This window comes from Stenella coeruleoalba, assembly GCF_951394435.1.
Source record: "Stenella coeruleoalba genome assembly, chromosome: 5".
Lineage (NCBI taxonomy): Eukaryota > Metazoa > Chordata > Mammalia > Artiodactyla > Delphinidae > Stenella > Stenella coeruleoalba.
This window is the reverse complement of record NC_137150.1, coordinates 133,311,650-133,332,598: the sequence shown is the minus strand read 5'-3', so window position 1 is coordinate 133,332,598 and position 20,949 is coordinate 133,311,650. Positions and strand designations below refer to the sequence as shown.

At 39.7% G+C, this 20,949-nt stretch overlaps 1 protein-coding gene across 5 annotated transcripts in view; it reads right to left on the bottom strand.

Moving 5' to 3' along the window:
• ITSN1 (intersectin 1) overlaps window positions 1–20,949 on the bottom strand; it is a 231,899-nt gene that overhangs the window by 72,858 nt on the left and 138,092 nt on the right. For 4 of the 5 annotated variants that reach the window (XR_013828579.1, XM_079923189.1, XM_079923190.1 and 1 more), the window contains exons 17-20: window positions 16,599–16,726; window positions 13,419–13,645; window positions 11,464–11,585; window positions 1,827–2,074 (exon numbers count right to left, since the gene is read on the bottom strand). Coding sequence is in view for 3 of the 5 variants with exons in the window: in XM_079923189.1 (XP_079779315.1) it covers window positions 1,827–2,074; window positions 11,464–11,585; window positions 13,419–13,645; window positions 16,599–16,726 (725 nt within the window). In the remaining 2 variants the exon portion in view is untranslated. Of the gene's footprint in view, window positions 1–1,826; window positions 2,075–11,462; window positions 11,586–12,346; window positions 13,646–16,598; window positions 16,727–20,949 lie in introns of those variants that run through there. The other variant, XR_013828580.1, reaches the window with a different exon arrangement.

Here is a 20,949-nt window from a genome sequence, read left to right as displayed (position 1 = left end):
TTGCGGTACGCGGGCCTCTCCCATTGCGGAGCACAGGCTCCGGACGCGCACGCCCAGCAGCCATGGCTCACAGGCCCAACCGCTCCGCGGCATGTGGGATCTTCCCGGACCGGGGCACGAACACCGTGTCCCCTGCATCGGCAGGCGAACTCTCAACCACTGCGCCACCAGGGAAGCCCAAGTCAGAACTTTTCAATCAAAATCAGGACAAGGGAATACAAACTACTATACACAAAAAAGATAGGCAACAAGGATTTACTATATAGCACAGGGAACTATAATGTCATGTAATAACCTATAATGGAAAAGAATATGAAAAAATATATACAGTAAGTCCCCTACATATGAACAAGTTCTGTTCCAAGAGCGCATTCGAAAGTCCAATCTGTTCATAAGTCCAACAAAGTTAGCCTAGGTACCCAACTAACATAATCGGCTATATAGTACTGTACTGTAATAGGTTTATAATACTTTTCACACAAATAATACATAAAAAACAAACACAAAAATAAATAAAACATTTTTAATCTTACAATATAATACCTTGAAAAGTACAGTTCAGTACCAGCTACATTACTGCTGCTTTTACGCTTGCTTCCCGACATCCTGGGGTTGAAATAAAGATACTGTACTACTGTACTCTATACAGTACAGTATAGTAAAGTACACAAAAACACAACCATGTGACAATGTACGCCAGACGCGTGAACTGACTTATGTGATTGGACATGCGAACGCACGTTCACGTCTTTGAAAGTTCGCAACTTGAAGGTTCGTATGAGGGGACTTACTGATATATAACTGAATCATTTTGCTGTACACCTGAAATTAACACAATATTATAAATCAACTATACTTCAATTAAGAAAAAAAATCGAGAGGAGAATTTCAACTTGTTTTCAATCATCTAATAAAAGACTACTTTTTAGCAGAGATTAGATAGGGAGGACCTTCTTTAGCACTTTCAACCATTTATGTGAAAATGTAAGTATGAAAAGCTTGCTATTCCTTACATCCTTCCCTCTACTTCCTCCTGCCTTTGGTCATCACTCACCTCTCTTTCCTCTATTTCCTCCACCTGGTCTTTCTCCAACATTAAGCCCTGACTCCTTGCCTTCAATTTGTTTCTTCTGAAAGATGATCAGACTTGAAAACAAATTTTAAACACTTCTTACGTCCCTTTTACTTGAGAGCCAGTATAAAATATTTTTAGACTACTGCACACCTAGACCAGTCCTATAACTGGAAGCGTGGACAGCGGCTTCATCTCTGCTTTCAAACCTCTGCTTACACACTGTTTTTAATGCCATTTCCTGATGACCAAAGGCATAGCACGAACAGTGGCCAAGAGTACACATCTCTTCGCTCTGGTGTACGTTTGTACAGGACTGATGAAAGAGAAAAGCTTCACAGGAAACAGCTTTCTATCTTATTCAAAACCACATGACTAAATTCAATTTCTGTTTCTGTCCAGGAAAAAAAAAGTGCTATTTCCGTGCAGGAAATGACTCTAAATATTTGCTGTCATGGGTGTCAAGCACATTATTAGGAAACTGTAGTTCTCCATTTCTTCCACAAGAATGTAAGATACAGACAAATTATTGAACAAAACAAGGGTCATAGGCTTAACTTTATCCCAGGGCAAATCACTGTTGAGCAATGATATAGTTAAATCCAGGTCAGAGAATGCAATCCACAATTTGCCAGAAGACCAGAGAAAGTGGCCATGAAAATTACTCAGAGGTACAACCCAAGACTATAACAACACTTAAAAGATCACTAAGCTGGGATTTCAAAAATCATCAGAAGTAGCATCCTACACATACGTGGAGCTGAAGTCGGCCCAGTTGTTGGGGGTCGTGGAGGGCTCTGCAGAGGTCACCGCGGAAGGAGCAGGGGTCTCACGTAGAGCCAGTTTGGGTGCAGGGGTGGAGGCAGCATCAGTCACTGGTTTGACTGGGGCAGGAACCTCGTTTTCTGGGATTTTCTCTGCGTAGTTTGCAGGGAACCATCCTGTCTTTCCTTTTAATTCTCCTCCAAGCCAACCCGGTTCTCCAGTTTGGCTTTCATCCACCTGCAGGAAAGTCATAAAGTTTAATTCAGTGGAACTAAATCAACCCCTAAAGACACCAAACACTCTACCAGAACAAAGCCCCCGCCTCTGACCCGGTCAGACTAACACACGGCACAGACATTTCTTCACTTTATTCTTAGTCTAAGAGTCTGGAAAAATGGTCTCTAAACTTTAACTCTGAGGAAACAGTAGGTGCTATAATTCAAGTTCTTAGTCTTTTGTGCCTGTTTAGCTTCTTCTTTTTCCCCTAATAATAGCAGTTAAGACCAATAAGGAATCCTAATAAAGCCTACAGTTTAAATTTTTAGAGCTACTTTGAATTAGAAAGTGATTGACAGACTTCATCACTCAGGAAGTCATGTAATTATTAGAAATAATTTGACTTAGGTTTATTATTTAAAATTGAAAGCAAAGGGTGCAATCAATATGAATTTAGCACTCTGAACAAAATCTCTAAACTAAGCAGTACTTATTCAGCATAGGGACAAGGAGATAAAAAACAGAGCCTTAGATGGTTTCTACAGCAAGTAAAACTGGCTGCTGTGTTTAGCCATTTAAAAGCTCCATAGATACATGACGAGAAAATTAAGGAAATGATTATTTACAGCAACAATTAATTTTATTAAAGTCCTAGAGTTTTCTTTTGTATAAATTTCACTTTAATATTCACAAACATGCACATGAGAATATAGAATTCCGCTGTTAAAAAATTTCAGAGATTTATTACACCCGTGTTTTTAATGCTTGCATTTTATTTTAATTCTGACCAAAAGGATTAGTCAAAATCACCAGAATGATTCTGCTTATCTTTAGAAGTTACCCTCACTATTTTATGAGCAACAGGAGATCAATATGAGGACAATTACATTCACTAGTAGGAAATTATTTTCATTACAATAAGTCAAATAAGGTTCTGTCAGAGACCTTATCCTATTTTGATTGCATAATATACTGCCTAAGGAGTAAAACATTGGACCTTAATGTTGCTTTTTCGAAATCACAGAAATGAGTATGTAGGGTCTTAACAATGATTTTGGAAAAAGGGGCAAAAATACCAGTTTTCTAACCCATTCAAATATTCAGTTAAAAAAAAAAAAAAACCCAAAGCAAATAACTATGGGACCAAACATCTGTTTGTATTCAGTGTAGAGTAATATGGTATAATGTTTCTTAGCTTATTTGAATTAAAAAAAAAATGCCTGGGGTAGGGGTGGAGAAAGTAGAATACAGGACTTCCTACTTAATTCTGCATGTTATTTATAAAATATTCAGTCCGTAGGAGAGCTTCCTTGCTGCTCTACCTTAGGAACCCTATTGTCATGGGTAAAAGCAGTTTTTAAAGCTGAGAATTCTCCAAAAAGGAGTTCCCCGAGATAGTCGCTGCTTCCAAAGGTTCTATTTTTGGCTTTACAGTTCTGGTGCTAACACTTGTATCAATGTGAGCACGTGGGCCACTTCTCATTCAGCCGCCCAGCATTGTTTTCTTCTTTCTTTCCTTTTTCTGGGCAGCCCGAATTGTTTCTCCAGATGAGGATTTAAGGTGACATTTTTTTCCCACTTGGATCTTATTTTCTGCTGAACTCAAATGGCTAGATGCCTTTTCTCTCTTGTTTATATTTATTGGTGATATTACGACGCACTTTAACTTTATTGCTGTTTTGCACTGGAAACACAGCTGTTTCTAGGTCAGGCTGAGCCGGGGCCTCCCCAGCTTCTCAGTGGGTTAAACAGCCCAGTTCCTGTCCCTTCCACACATCCCAGGACCAGAGGTAAGGTCTGGCAGCAGTGAGTGAGGACCTGGAGCCAGACACAATCGCTCCGCCTCAAGACTGCAAAGTGGGGCTTCCCTGGTGGCGCAGTGGTTAAGGATCCGCCTGCCAATGTAGGGGACACGGGTTCGAGCCCTGGTCTGGGAAGATACCACATGCCGCGGAGCAACTAAGCCCCTGCGCCACAACTACTGAGCCTGTGCTCTAGAGTCCATGAGCCACAACTACTGAGCCCGCGCGCCTACAGCCCGTGCTCTGCAACAAGAGAAGCCACCACAATCAGAAGCCTGTGCACCATAATAAGGAAGACCCAATACAGCCTAAATTAAATAAATAAATTAAAAAAAAAAAAGACTGCAAAGTGTCATGATTAAGAGCAGGGCTCTGCAATTAGACTGCCTCCGTTTTAACACCACTTCTACGTTATTAGCTGGTTGACTTTGGGCAAAGTGTAATCTCTTGGTGCCTTGGTTTCTTCATCTGTAAAATGAAGGATAATACCAGTACCTGTTTTATAATAGTTGTTGTAAAGAATGATAAGTATCTAGAACACTGCTTGGCATATGAGACGTGCTTAATGACAGATTTTCTAAAGCCATCTCTCCTGTTGTCCAGGTCTGACTCTACTGCAGTTCTCTTTTGCCCTGTTCTAAAAGCCTGGCCTCTATTTGACCCTGTTTACTTTAGGTAAACAGAGATTTCTGGTTCTCTATGGGGAGTTCCCTGCTCTAGAAACCCGTCTAGCACCTTAGGCCCTCGGGGTTGGCCTTCCTATCTTCCTGTAGGGGCTGGAATGTGATCCCTGATCACGACCTATCAAACTCCTACTGGTCTAAGCTAGTTGGACCTCCTTGAATGCCAGCTGCTTTACTTAATTATGTCCTGTGACCCACTGTCATTCCCTTGAGACATGGGTCTTACCTGGTTAACCAGACTTTTGGTTGACATCTGGAATTGGATCTGAAGCCCTGAGGAAATGTTCCACCCTATGGATTCGTCTAGCTCACACCCTAGTTGATCACACCCAGCCTTGTCCCCTGATATGACAGAAAGCAGGCTTCACCACTGAAAGGTGCTTGTATGTACTCAGGAAGGGGAGAGGGTGCCACATCAGCTCCTTGTCCCTGCAAATAAGAGTTTCTGCCATCCTTGAGAGCAATGGTGAAATCAGTATTTCACTTTTAACCAAGGAAATCCATCAGTCAACTTGAACAAACAATAATCTCAATTAGTTTGATCTATTCTTATATGAATCCATTAATTTTAATGAGTAATTAAATTTTAATTTTAAGGTTCAGAGGTTATAATAAAAATTCCCTCCTAACATTAAATTAACCACTTAGAAAAAGCATAAGGGGTCTCATATGAAAATGAGAAATATTCCTTCCTGGATTTGAAAAGCTTTACTCAAAATGCCAATCCCCTTGTGGAAAAACGGGACATAAAATTAGAATAGAATAAGCAAAGGCAAGCACACAAACTTCTTTGTAATGTGGCTGGCTATAATGTGGACTTATACACACATAGGGTAGATTCATCTATCGGTGGCTGTAAGTCAGGGGGATTTTGATATTAACAATATTGGTCTTTTTAAAAAATTAATTGATTGATTTATATTTATTTTTGGCTGCGTTGGGTCTTCGTTGCTGCGCGTGGGCTTTCTCTAGTTGCGGTGAGCGGGGGCTACTCTTCATTGCGGTGCACGGGCTTCTCATTGCGGTGGCTTCTCTTGTTGCAGAGCACGGGCTCTAGGCGCTGCAGGCTTCAGTAGTCGTGGCATGCAGGCTCAGTAGTTGTGGCTCGCAGATTTAGTTGCTCCGCAGCATGTGGGATCTTCCCAGGTCAGAGCTCGAACCCGTGTCCCCTGCATTGGCAGGTGGATTCTTTACCACTGCACCACCAGGGAAGCCCAACAATATTGGTCTTAATACAATTTCATTTAATCAGCCCCACAGCAACACCTCAAAGCATTTGGGGTCATTCTAGTGAAACATCAAAGTGGGAAGCACAAACCCCAAATGTTGCTTAAATGTCTGGGAATATGTTACAGATCTAGTCTACGAACTGTTAATAATTATGCACTGCATACTGTAGGGCACTGATGCAACAGTCAAATGCACACAGCATATCAGGTTCAAGTACACGTGGCTGAAACCCAATAATATCATATTTCTTTTCTCAATGTTCACATGCTTCACGACCGCCATCTTCATGGTGACACTAAGATTTTTAAAGCCTCTGACCTTGTCACAAAGAAGGGTAACAGAAATTCCCTCTCCCCTCACAAGCAGGACAAAGGGCATGGACAGCAAACAGGTTTAAACTGTGTACCAACTTAGACCCACCAGTGCAGCACATGTGCTGCAGAATGTAGGGAGAAGCACGTTTCGTACATTTGCTAGTTTGGAAGTAAAAGGTTTCCCCCTAAGCTCCTGGATGAGGATATTAAAACTAAAGCGCGAATCTAGAGGTTGGCAAAATTTTCCTTAACTTGCGCAGCGACTGAACTGTGCAGCTGTAGCACAAAAGCAGCTGTAAGCAATATGTAAATGAACACGCCTGAATGTGTTCCAGTAAAACTTTATTACAAAACAGGCACGGGCTGGATTTGGTCCACCCCTGGAATCAGGTATGTGCTGATCCCTCAACACAGCAATGGCTCAGATGTTAAGATTATAGAAATCTAAGAAAGGCAGGAAATAAAAGGTACTGACTACATTGAAACAAAACAAAACAAAACAAAAAACCCCAAAACAATTCTCCATCAAGAAAAGAAAAGGAAAAAAGAATGAGTTTAAATTGTTACAAAAGAAACACTAAATTAGAAGATAAACAACTTTCTGAATGAACTGATGGGTTGATGACTGACAGCCGCTAAAGAAGTCTCCTTTTTTGGATATCTCTAAGAAGAGGATATTTCCCAGAATGACTTGGGATTAGTCCTGACAGAAAAGAGATTAGGTTAGATCAGTGGTTCCCTAAACTGACTCCCTGATAGAACCACCTGGACAAGATTTTGAATCCTAAATATGGATGAAAAGTTCCCACAGTCTCTGGGGGTGAGCCCTGGATTGGTTGTGGGGTTATTTTGTGTTTTTTTTTTTAAGGTCCCTGAGCAGGATTGATGCACTCAGCCCTGCACCATTTAAAACCAGCTGAGTAGATCATCAGCCTGTATTCTTAAGATAAACTTCAACAAAATGGCAGTGAGCAGAGGTGTTCCAATTTCTTTTTTTTTCCTGGCTGCGTGGCATGTGGGATCTTAGTTCCCTGACCAGGGATCGAATCTGCGCCCCCTGCATTGGAAGTGTGGTCTTAACCTCTGGACTGCCAGGGGAGTCCCTAATCTCTTATGCTATTCCAATACATTGTGGATATCAAATTGGACTTATTCACCCTCCAGGTATTGGGACCTCCAGATCAGAAGACAGGCCATAGATTTTCAAAGTATCTAAGCCTTAGTTGTCCAGGTCAAACTCAATTAAGATGTTTCCATTCAGAAGTCTTCCCTGAGCACCTTAGTTCACTCTGATTTCTTTCCTCTTTTACATTCCTAGCAGTTAGTGAGCATTCATTGGGAACTTCATCACACAATGGCCTTTTCATGTGTTTCTCCCTATTTTTCTAAAGAGATTTTAAACATATGAGTGGGAGAATTATCTTATATTTTTTTGTATTATCAACAACATTTAGAACAGGATGATATATAAAATACCACTTTAATTTTTGTTAATCATGAAAAAATATTTTTGGAGAAAATTGCGCTGATAATCAAGTTTTTTTAACAACAAAATATTTTTTAAAGCCCCCTCCAAGACTGCCTACATTAAAACAGAAAACATTGCTAGACTTCTAAAATCTAACAGGTATAGTTAGCTACTTTTCAGAGAAGTTTGAGAAATCTGAGAAGCCAATGATTACTGTGCCCACAAAAGTAAGTGAACTCCTGATTATTCAACCAAGACAGATTGCTAGGAATGTTCTATTGCATATTTTCCATGATCGTGTTTCTCAACTGCAAACTTCATGAAATAAAAAAACTGCTACGATTACATGTCCATTTCCACTTGTTGGGGTACCGATCATTAGCCTCACAAACATAATACAGTAGAATGCCATTTGAGGTGTCTTGCTGCATCTTGTGGTACAAAATGAAGACACCAACGCTGTCCCCTCCGCAAGAGAATACAGTATACCTCACAGCACAGCCCCTTCGTTAACATATGTGGGATGTCTGAGATAAAATAAACACCATTCCGGGCCTGGGGACACATTCTCTGTTAATAGTTGTCAAAGTTGGATTTATCTTTAGTGTTTCATTAAAAATTACAAATGTTAATACATTTGTAAACATGAATATAGAATTACATAGAATTAAACGTGAAAGACACCTCTCTAACTGCCCAGTGGTAACCACTGTGAACAGTTTGATGCCTATACCGCGAGACTGTAAACTATATACGTAAAAACATTCATACACACACACAGAGCTTTTTATTTAACCAAATGCAATTATGCTATACATATTGTTTCTGCTTTTTTACTAGAGTTTATTTGTATATGTAGATCTGTGTAATTTTTAAAAACATCTTCATTATATTTATTGTTTAGCTGTATCACAATTTATTTAAACTATTCCCTTACTGATGGATACTGGGCTGTTCCTTGTTTGCTTTTACCAACAATGCTGCAGTGAACATCCATGGACACATTATTTGTGCACTTGCTAAAAACAGCCTAGAGGAGGGAGAGTAACAGAATTCCTAGGTCAAGGGGAATGAGAATTTTAAATTTGAATAGGTACTGCCAAATTGCCCTCCAAATGGCTTAGCCAATTCATACAACCATGCTGACGATGTATACTGTAGCCACTTTCCTATTCCTACACTCTTGACAAAGCTTAATATTATCAAACTCTTAAACTTGCTCTCTGGAGAGATGAAATATGCTATCTCATTTTTAATATTTACATTTTCCTGATCACCAAAGAAAGAAGCATCTTTTTGTATTTTTTTTTTTTATTTTTTTTTTGCGTTACACAGGCCTCTCACTGTTGTGGCCTCTCCTGTTGCGGAGCACAGGCTCCAGACGCGCAGGCTCAGCGGCCATGGCTCACGGGTCCAGCCGCTCTGCGGCATGTGGGATCCTCCCGGACCGGGGCACGAACCCGTGTCCCCTGCATTGGCAGGCGGACTCTCAACCACTGTGCCACCAGGGAAGCCCCTTTTTGTATTTTTTTAAAATCATTTACTTTTCTTCATCTGTATATGTCTCTTTATATCCTCAGCCAACTTTTTAAAGCTGTGGGTTTCTTTCATATTAACTTTTCAGAGTCTTTATGTAATATGGATAGTGACCCTTTGTCTCCTATGTATTTTGCAATCTACTGGATTTAATTTTTTAATATTGTCAAATCTGTCCATATTTGTCATTGATGGTTTCTAGTTCTAACTCAGAAAGGCATTTCTTAGAAAACTATTCCAATATTCTCCTTAAAAAGAAAGGAAAAAAAAAAGCCTTTTAAAAAAGAATTTTAACTTTTAAGTTTAACACTACTTGGAACTTATTTTTGTCCATGATCTGAGACAGAGACTTGACCTAATAATTTGCCAATACGGAAACTTCAAGTTAGTCCTTTCATGGAATCTAGCAAACAGAAACCTGGTAACACAAACTTTTACACCTTTTTCTTCATTTTCTATTTTAAGCACAACCTACTACACAAACTCAAAACACCTTTTTACTGCCACGACAACACCCAAAGATATGTGTACTTACACAGAATTAAACTGATTTAAGAGAACAAAACATTTAATAAGATGCAGACTTCCTGACAGTCACAAGGCACTCACCCATTCCCCTTTAACCTCCACCAGGAAAGCAAAGGTTTGAAAGCAAGGCAAAATACATGTTTAATGAAATGTTTCATTCTCATGGTATATCTACACTCTATTCTTCTAGTGGGCTGGTAGTTAACTAGTCAGTTTGAGGAAAAGGACTCAGTACCATTGTAACAAGACTATGTTTCAAAAAAAATAGCAATATATACTCATTAAAATATAGATCATCTGTAACATTTCCTTATCGTAATATTTGGTAACACTTCCTTATTTCAGGAAGAGAACATTACTTTTCTGCACCTTGTGTTGCAACAAAATCCAGTTTCAAATATGTTAGGCTTTTTTTTTTTTTTTTAAAGCAGTATAAAAATCAACTTTGTAATGAGGTCTTCTCTGCTATGGCATTGTACCTTCATAATGTTTAGATTCCTGCTATTGCATGGTATTTAGATAATTTCCAATTAATCTGCTTTAAAAGGCACAAGATATTTCAAAGACTAGGCAGGAGGAATAAAGCAGCCTCAGGCCATTAGGAAAAAGAAGATGGGGAAGAAGCTGCGAAACACTCGGCCCGGGTCACCATTCACGTGCAGTGTGGTGCGTCCACACTTGAGAGAAACCAGGAGTTCTTTCTGTAAAGAATGAGTGAGGCTGGTGCCCAAGCAATCAAAACTCTGTGCTGGATGAAGGCAGAGAGATTACTGGAAGAGGGTTTCGTTATTGTTAGGGAGATGTTGACTTTGAAAAATTCTGGAGCATTGGGCACGACTCCCTTATTTCCAGCCCATAAGAACTAGAGAAAAAGCTATCAGAAAATAAGGGGAGAAGGGATTGAGTTCTTTGAGGACCAAACACACTGTTCTTTCTATATATTTTGGCCCATGAAAGATCACATACTCTAAATACAGATACGATGCATAAATGGAAGATGAATGCATGAGTAATTACAGTGACTGCATGACACCCTTTTATACTTCAAAGACATGGGTCCTACTATGGGAAGTGTGTTTGTCTCAATTCTTAACTTTCATAGTTCTTAAAAAATATTATGAACATTTCCATAATAAAAAGAAAAAAAAAGCCAACAGTAATGCAAAGCTTAACCACTTCTAAGACTTACGTTAATAACTGGATTGAGGAACTACTATTTTCTTTTAGGAAATAATTTAGGTCAACCACATTGCTTTATTCTTTCTTAAACTGGTTACTCTAGTTTTAGTTACAATCATAAGATTATTATTATTATAATTAAACAAGCTGTAACAAGCAAAGTTCTAAACTCTTTCATCTGTTTATTTATAGAGTAGGAAAGCAGGTTAACTGTATTTAATTCATTACTCTTCACACAATTCAAAGTTTACACAAAGGGAAAAAAAGATGCTTTGACCCAAAGATACAAAAATTATCAGTGGCAACTATGAAAATGATGATCAAGCATTTTGCATTTAAAACTATTTCTGAAAGACTACTTTTAATATCTAAGTAGTAATCTAAACTCTAAAATTACCAGAGCTTTACACATTTAAAATTATGCAAGGCTATGTTAAGAACCCATTTTCTTTAACAATCCTATTTTAAAGTGACGCTGGGATACGTTTTTAAGTGCCAACTTTCATTCTAATAGAAAAGGAAGAAGAGTGAGGCTATACTTCAAAAACTCAAATGCTGGCTTACTGGATTTCACACTCACTAACCATTTTACAATTGTCAAATAAAGTACAAAAAGAGGACAGATGCTAACCATGAACAGAAAGCACGCTTTCGCTGGAGTCTTTCTTACCATGACTATATCTCCTGGCTGGATCGTGATTTCATCGTGACTTCTGGACTCAAAGGGATAGAGTGCTCGGTAATACACCACCTTTACATTCTCCTGTGCAGAAATGCTAAGTGGACCTTTTTCTGTTTACGAGGAAAGAAGGAGAAGGGAACAAAAATAAAACGTTACACGGAACACAAATGCATGACACAAGCCAAATTACAGACATCTATCTCCTCTGCTGCCTATCTTAACATCTGAACAATTTACATCTCCTCAAGGAATTTCTGGAACACATAGTGAGGATGTGTTTGGTTCTGAAACCAAAGGAGAGCCAAATCTGATGTCAGCAACTAGAACCCATCAGAGAGGTCATTAGTGGACGCTAAACCAAGGTCATCCCAGTGCTGAGTGCAGTGAGGCTGCCTGAAGTCCCTGTTCTCTGCTCCCTGGCTTAGGCGTCGACAGTGCGCACCTATAAAGCATCCAGACCTCTTTCCCCCATGCAGGGTGTCTAGCACGATGCAGCAGTTCGAATGTGATGCAAATTTGAAACAGCCAACTCACAGGGGAGGGGGCAAAGAAGCACAACTTTAACTTTCCATATTAAGAGACATGGAAAGGTTGATGTTTTAGGCCCTCAATGTGGTCATGTAAAACATAAGTGCTGATTTCACCAAGAACCGTTCTTATTGATCATTCAATTGTAATTCCTGGTGAATTACACGTCCTAGAGAAAAAAATGAACCAAGGACAGACCCTAGATGAAAATAATGTAGCTTTACAATGAAGTAAAATTTTTAAAAATGCACGTGAGCAGAGGATATTTTGGATCCTGATTAATAACTACTCACAGCCCTCTGAACTGTTTTTACCCAAGAGCTGCAAGTATTTTGATACACACCTATTTTCTCTGAAAAGCCGTGAAAGTACTATCTTTGTGTCATCTTGAACTGAATGATGTGCATAATTTCCCACTGACCAAAGGAGAAAAAATATCCTCATTTTATACCAAGAGGACGCATAAGGAACTTAAGATCAAGTCATGGTGAACTAATTTTCAGATCAAAAAAAATATTAAAACATATATTTTGTCCTCGTATGGCACAGGCTCCTGTGTGGATCTGATGGCTTGCCAGTCTTTCTCCCTGGACTGCATGCATCTTGAGGCAGGGAGGGTGTCGGCCAACTCTGAACCCTCACTCCCATCCCTGCCCGCTGTGCAAACAGGAAACAAACATTTGTCATTTGCCAAACAAAGGAAAAGGCCATCACTTTCCTCAGCTGAGTATTATCTCCTAAGCTTTACAATATCGTACAGCCACACAAGAATTTAAAAAATACATTCTAGTTTGCATCTGATAAAAGGGATAATGTTTTCTAGCTATTTCAAAGTCTTTCATTTATCGTTATTTATAAAGATGTAACTTATGTTCAAAGGGCAAAAAAAAAAAAGTTTCAAAAGGTAAGAACACAGTTGTACGCAGTGCAGACTGAGGACAGTGAATGTCACGTCACTATAGGCAAGGGGAAGAAGTGCCACTTCCTGCTTTTGAGACAGCCCTGAAGTTCCCAGAGAACATAACAAAACAGAGAAGCAGGAAGGGTTACGACCTCCATTTGGAATACAGGTGTATGAATGGGGCTTGGCAATGAAACTTCATGCCACTGTCGTCTGCAAAAGACTTCTGGATGCCAAAGGTTGGCACGGTGTGGGGAGAACTAAACAGACATCTGATGATGCTAGAAGATGAACAGCTGCACCATCCAAAAAAAGACGCTGACGTTCTCATCGCTATGAACACAGCCAAGATAGAGCCTGATAAGACATGAATATTTCCCAAGAGGATCTGGGAGAACAGGATTTTTTTTTTTTAATTTTTATTTTATATTGGGGTATAGTTGATTTACGATGTTGTGTTAGTTTCAGGTGTAGAAAAGGACTTATTTGCTAGAATAATTTTGGCCTCTCATACCTGCGGTGGACCAGGGTGCTTGGACAGCTGGCTTAGCTGGCTCTTGTTGATGGAAAAGCCGACTCAGCTTGTCTTGCATTTCCTGTTTGCCCTTTTCCTCACTCTCCTTCTTTTTGACACTCTCTTCCCTTTTGAGTTTTTCCTCCTCGTGGGGTTTTCTTGGCCGCTGATGCTCATCTTCTTGTTGCACGTGCTCCAGCCACTGCTGGTCCCTTTCCTGAGCTCGTCTGTCAACAAAATGCCTGATTACAGCAGGGAAGCAACTCCCAAGTTAACACTGCTGTGTGGCCTCTTTGCACAAAGAGCTCCATCTAGTCAATGGGATGCTAAACACCAAGGGATATTGTTCTTCAGATGGAGGGATCGGAATCAATGAAACAGAGGCTCTCAGGGCTCCCTTTCTGAGTGAGATGAAATCACATGATGTAGAAAAACACAGAAAGAAAATTCCTGATGTAGCTAGCTTATAAAGTGATTAGAAAAAATCACAAAAATACTTCTCGGTTTTAAAACTGGCATATAATTGCAAAGAAAAATAAAAGCCATACAACATAGGAACATAACTTCCATGAAGAGAAAGTATACCCAGCACTGCAAATGAAATATTGCTTAAAGAAGTCCATGAACAATTAGATCACTGAGGGGACACACTGTATGTACACGCATACAAGTAGCTCCCCAGAACTGAAGCGGGAACCAACAGGTTATTTTGAACCCTTCAGGTAGTAACCAACCCTTACTAAGCAACAGTTTCTATGTATCTTACTGAATTCGACTGCTTTGTTTTTTAAACTAGCTGACACAAAGTGCAATTAAATATAGGCCTTGAAAAATATGATGGCCTCAACCTGAAATCCATAGGAAAAGATCAGGGATGATTTTTCCCTCATTCCGTAATATTTTAGAAAATCAGAAAACACTTTAAATGATCACACATTAAATGAAACTAATGTGGGACTTCCCTGGTGGCACAGTGGGTAAGACTCTGAGCTCCCAATGCAGGGGGCCTGGGTTTGACCCCTGGTCAGGGAACTAGATCCCACAGGCATGCCGCAACTAAGAGTTTGCTTGCCACAGCTAAGGAGCCCGCCTGCCGCAACTAAGGAGCCCATGCACTGCAACTATGACATGGTACAACAAAATAAAGAAAGAAAGAAACTAATGTACAATAATAAATGATACCATGTTAATAATAACTAGTCCTCCACGTTTGTTAACTACTTTAACCCTCACACTAGGTAGGTAGGTCCTATCATTATCATCCAAATTTTACAGATGAAAATGAGGCAGAGGGAGTGAATGACTTGCCCAAGGTCACACAGCCACACCAGCTTGGGGACCACTTCAGGCAGCCTGGTTCTAAAGTCTACAGCATGAATCGCTAGCCTGTGACATGGCTAACGCACAAAGGTCATCTCCTGGAACTAGGAAACTGCTAAGGGAACATGATGTAAACAAATAAAACTTTTATTCTCCATTAAAAAAATATTATATTTATTTCTACTCTGTATAAACGTGAAGCTTTACTGCAGTAGAATTCTTTTCAATTTAAATCAAGCATTTCACTTACAATTTTCAAAACATCTTTTAAGAAAGCATAACAGACATTTTTTGGAGGGGTAGGAATGTTAATTGTTATTCATAACAACAAATAAAATTTGCTTAACATATTCCACCAATAAAGGCCACCATTTATAAAAGCATATAACCACGTAATTTCTGAAGTTAAATTTTGGGTGCTATTTATCATACAATTGTAAGTAGAAAATTTAAACTTTTATATCATGACACTGTATGTGTATTTCTACTCTGTAGGAAAGTGAAACTTTGGTGCAGTATATTGTGAATAATAAACTTCGAAGATAAGAAAATGATGGAGTTAATCAACATATCCAAGGAATTAATCCCTGGGACATAATCCTAGACCTACCTCCTTCCACCGAGAGAACCATAAAATAGTCCTCTAAATTGGTTTGAAACCCTACCTACCCACTGGCATGATAAAAAAGACCAAAACACCAAATGCAAAATACAATATGTACCCATAATAAAAAGTGCTGCAGAAGTGCACCCTGGGGACTTCCCTGGTGGTCCAGTGGTAAAGAATCCATCTTCCAATGCAGGGGATTCGGGTTTGATCCCTGGTTGGGGAACTAAGATACCACATGCCGTGGGGCAACTAAGCCCATGTGCCACAACTACTGAGCCCGCTTGCCTCAACTAGAGAGCCCATATGCTGCAAACTAAAGAGCCCATGCGCTCTGGACCCCGCATGCCACAACTAGAGAAAAGCCCGTGCACCGCAACGAAGATCCCACATGCCACAACTAAGACCTGATGCAGCCAAAAATGAAATTAAAATAAATAAATAAATAAATGTTAAAAAAAAAAAAAAGTGCACCCTGGCAGTTAAACTGAACTCAGGCCAGTAAAAGACAGTGACTTGCCTAAAGTATGAGTTTCTTCATCTTTTCAGTCTAATTTCAATAACCAATTTTTATAATTTACACTATATCATTGGGATATTTGGTCACTTTTGTTTCTTGGGAGTCTAAAATCAATTTGTAGTTTAAAAAGCAAATATCTGATAACAAAATCAGACACACCAAAAGGGAAACAATAAATTTCTACAATTTACTACGAAAGGTTACAAATAAAAGTCTACAGACATAAATATTCAAACAAAAATGTGTCTGTGTCCTAAGCAGCAGCAGCAACAGCAAATTTTCTCCTTTTGTACTCGAGTTTCATTTGCAGTTGGAAAAAAAGAAGAAAGAAGATGGCGTGGTATACTTTCTGTCTCACTGGAGAAACCCTGTGTGGCCACTGAGCTCAGGGACTTTGATTTGAAACCCAGGACTCTGATGGCCACTGTTATTAAAAGGCTGTGAACTGGAAACGTATTTTGGTCATTGGCATGCAAACAAGCATACCAAGTGTCCCAATTTCTTGTATAATTACATTTATCTACATAGTCGTAGCCTGAGAGAGCTCTGGGCACCAACCAAAAACTTTGGGGGGTACTTATACATGCAAAGATTTATATATACATGTGCCCACACACACATTAAAGACTGAAGGCTCTTTCTGGTGCAGTAAGAAGTTGGAGAAGCCCGGCAAAGAATAGTAAATACTCAAAGTTCCTTCCAGAAGGGTCCACAATCCACTGAAAAGACTCACCTTTGGGCTTCTCCTTTTTGTTTTTCTAATTCTATGATCTTTCGCTCTTGTTCTTTCTGTTTCAGTCGTTCAGCCTCTATGGACTTCTGTTTCTGTAGCTGCTGCTTATTATGTATTTCTCTTAGTTCCTATAAATGATCAAGAAACAGTTCATGTAATGACATGCGCTGATAGACATTTCCACTGTTTATCAGCATGCAACATTTCATAGTGGGGAAGCCCAGACATGTAGGAGATAATGCTTCAGGTTTGAAAAACGTTAACTTGGAAAACTAAAATTACTCTACATTTTGACATGACTGATCTCCAGAAGCTGTCTGAGATCATATTTTAGTGAGCCATAACACACTGCACCATGGTCCATGAGGTGCTTTAGAAGGAGCTTGCTAGGGACGAGCATTAGAAAAACTATACTGCTCAGGGCTCAGCAACAATAATGGAACTCAACCAATTTTGAGACACGGTGATGATCATGAATGGAATCTTAAGATTCTTTTGATAATAATCAACACCAACCTCCACTGACTTTGAAGATGTACACACTTCTTCATACACTTGCTCCACTAAACCATTACAACCTCACCTCCTTCTTATGATATGCTGCTTTGAAACAAAACGACATCCTTCTCCTCCACAGCTTTGAGTCTCCCCCCAGGGTATATTTTTCTTCAAATCATACCTCTTCCGAAGCATCTTTTCTTATTAAAACCATGTGTGAAGCTGACAGCTGCCCCAAACTAAGCCAGCAGTCAGATGGAAAGTAAAAAGCTATAATTTGATTATCACTTTGGATCCGATTTCCTCATTTGATACTAACACAGGAATAACAGTAATTTCCTTAGCATGCTACTGAAAATAAAGTGTATTTTATGATATTTAAAGTACTCAAGTCAGAAGTTTAAACATCCAAAAATATGAAGAACAAAGAAATGCCTGTTGGTGGGGGAAAACCCTCTGATTCCATAGGAATCAAATGGTCACTAACAGATTCAGTCACCAAATCTCTTCTTACTTGTGTTAACAATAAATCAGACAAGTCAAAGTGTCCAGTAGAACCAAGACTAAAGTTCCAGTTGACTTCTTGGTCTGGCTAACTAGGGGAGCAGCCAAGGGGTCTATATGGTGAGATTTAAGAACTAAGGCCTGGGCTTCCCTGATGGCGCAGTGGTTGAGAGTCCGTCTGCCGACGCAGGGGACACGGGTTCGTGCCCCGTTCCGGGAAGATCCCATATGCCGTGGAGCGGCTGGGCCCGTGAGCCATGACCGCTGAGCCTGCGTGTCCGGAGCCTGCGCTCCACAACGGGAGAGGCCACAACAGTGAGAGGCCTGCGTACCACAAAAAAAAAAAAAAAAAAAGAACTAAGGCCTGCCCTGTCTTCTCTTGATTTGCTCACTGGTAAGTCCAGATGGGTAGGTTTCTTCCTGCCTTATTTCTACCTTTAGATTTCATTCACAGATCAGACATCAAAGGTAGAGAGATTGTCTGAAGAAGATCAGTGTTAAAATGCACTTATTGGGCTTCCCTGGTGGCGCAGTGGTTGAGAGTCCGCCTGCCGATGCAGGGGACACGGGTTCGTGCCCCGGTCCGGGAAGATCCCACATGCCGCGGAGCGGCTGGGCCCGTGAGCCATGGCCGCTGAGCCTGCGCGTCCGGAGCCTGTGCTTCTCAATGGGAGAGGCCACAGCAGTGAGAGACTCGCATACAGCAAAAAAAAAAAAAAAAAAAGCACTTATTCCTAGAGAAATGCCCTAAAGTGAGGCTAACCTTTTCCTACTAGCTAGACCGTTCTTAAGATAAAGTTAGAATGTATGTAACAAGCATTCTGTATACCATAAGTGACATTGAGAGGTCCTAAAAGGGATCAATGCGATATGAGAAAAAGTTTAACTGGAGATCAGGAGGTTAGGGGGAGCAGGTACTGGGCAAGGAGGAAGGACTGGAGAGAAGGAGGTACTTGAAGAGGGGGAAGGAAGGAAAGAAGGAAGGGGCTTCAGTAGAGAACCCAGCAGATGAGCCTGGGAATAACCAGACAGGATGCAGCAGGAAGACACAATTTTGTAAGGCACAAACTGAAGGACTATTCCCTGTGGCTGCAGCCATGGGCATGTGACTTCCAAATTATGACGCGTACTTGAGACAGGAGTTTAGCTATAGAGGGGCCATGGAAGGCCAAGAATGGAAACTGGAACATAATGATGACGCCTTGGTCTGTTTACAGTTCTAAGAGACAAAAATCAACATCACAAAAAAAGAATTCCATTTTTCATCATCTTTCTCACTGCTATACCATGGGATGTAAAACTTTAATGTGCTAAAAGTTCAGCAGCATTGCTTTTCATAGTAATTTGGAATCAAGCACAAATAGTAATCTCTAAAAACATGAATTAAAAATCTGGTTAATATCTGGGATTTGATATTTCAGAGACAAATGGAAAATAAGGGTCAATTTCTGTTAGAGTTATTCACACTCTTGGTTCAAGTTAATATCTACGTGAAAAGGAAAACTGCAATGGAATGCTATTAATCGAAACTCTATATGTCCTAAGAGAGGAAGTCAAAAGTCTGCCTCTGCATAGACAGGGATGGCCCACTCTGTCACTGACCCAATGGCTGAGACCCTTTAAAAAGAAGGGTAAGAAGTGATGAAAATTTACTTTTTTTCCTATTTTCAAATTTCATCTTCAACTGCACAAAATTCTCAAATAGGTTCAGAAAAATAATTTATGGCAACAGACTATAATTGAAAGGTACTGAACTGGGAACAAAGATACCAGGATTTTAATCTCAGGTCCCTGATATGCACCACAAGCTAAATCAGAGTAGACAATCTTTAGTTTTTAGTTTTAAGATCTGTTAAATTGTTAGACATTGTTCATCACCATAAAAATTTATTCTCTATTTATCTGTGTCTCTTTTATTTAGGATTTTATTCTTATTACATAAACTAAAAAGGTATAACCAGTAAGCAAAATAATTCTAAGCTGAAATTAAACACAAAAGAGTAAGAAATGACAGAGGAGGGGACTTGCCTGGTGGCGCAGTGGTTAAGAATCCACCTGTCAATGCAGGAGACACGGGTTCAAGCCCTGGTCCAGGAAGATCCCATATGCCGTGGAGCAACTAAGCCTGCGCGCCACAACTACTGAGCCCGCACACCTAGAGCCTGTGCTCCGCAACAAGAGAAGCCACTGCAATGAGAAGCCTGCACACCACAACAAAGAGTAGCCCCCGCTCGCCACAACTAGAGAAAGCCCGTGTGCAGCAACGAAGACCCAGCGCAGCCATAAATAAATATTTTTTTTAAAAAAAGAAATGACAGAGGAGGAATCTGATTGTATATTAAAACAGAAAAATTCTTACTTCATCCAGGAAAAATGTATTTTAGGCATAGTGATATTCAAGACACTTAACAACACATACTTACTGCACAAGAGCTGGCCAGTTAGAATGGACGCTGGCCATGATGTACCAATGCATCAGGTAGACCGGGGCACAAATGAAGATTTTTCATTTTAACAAAGAATTATACTGCATATTTCCTTTCTATATTGGGCTCTAGTAATTGGATATTAATTTATAGATCAATAATTACCAGATACAAAGTCAAGACAGATGGAAATAAAGCTAGCAACATATTATGAGGGACTATAAAATGAAAAGCAATAAGAAATAAACTTAAAGCATCTATAGGAAAAAAATCACGCTAATGAGAGTTTGAAAACAATTTTTAAATGTTTCAAATACATGAAGGAAGATATTTTTAAAAATTTAAAGCACACTTATTTTTTAGTATAAGAGAATTGGAGGATAAGCTGAACCTGTCTTCGAAACTGTCTAAATAAGCTGCAGTTTCAAGTACCTCCAAGGAAATGGAGCTTGCAGGAGCCATAAAATAACAGATGTCAAATGAGGTAACAGAAGGCTCTGACATCTTCTGATCCAGATTTGAAGACTGCAAAGTTTTTCTGTCATTTCCTTCATCCAAGTCAAATACTGCTGAGATACACAATCAAGTGTAAGAAAATCAAGATGCTATGAATAGTAAGGCATTCTGGGTTTTCCTCTCTTTCCTTGGACTTGGGAGTTTAAGATGGCATGAACTAAAATAAGCAGGAAATGTATGATTCCTCAGTTGATTACTTTTTTTTTTTTTAAAGCTGAACTTCTGAGATGGCAATCTATAGAATGAAGGAATATAAACTAAAAACTAGCTAACAACTTGCTTTTCTGTGCATGACAAGGAGCAACGGGTCCTTTCACATGGGAGCTGAGGGCTGCCCTGTTCCTTCATTCCTTTTCAATACCGTTTAAGAAATTCAAGTATAAGTATAGTTATTTACAAGTTGCCTT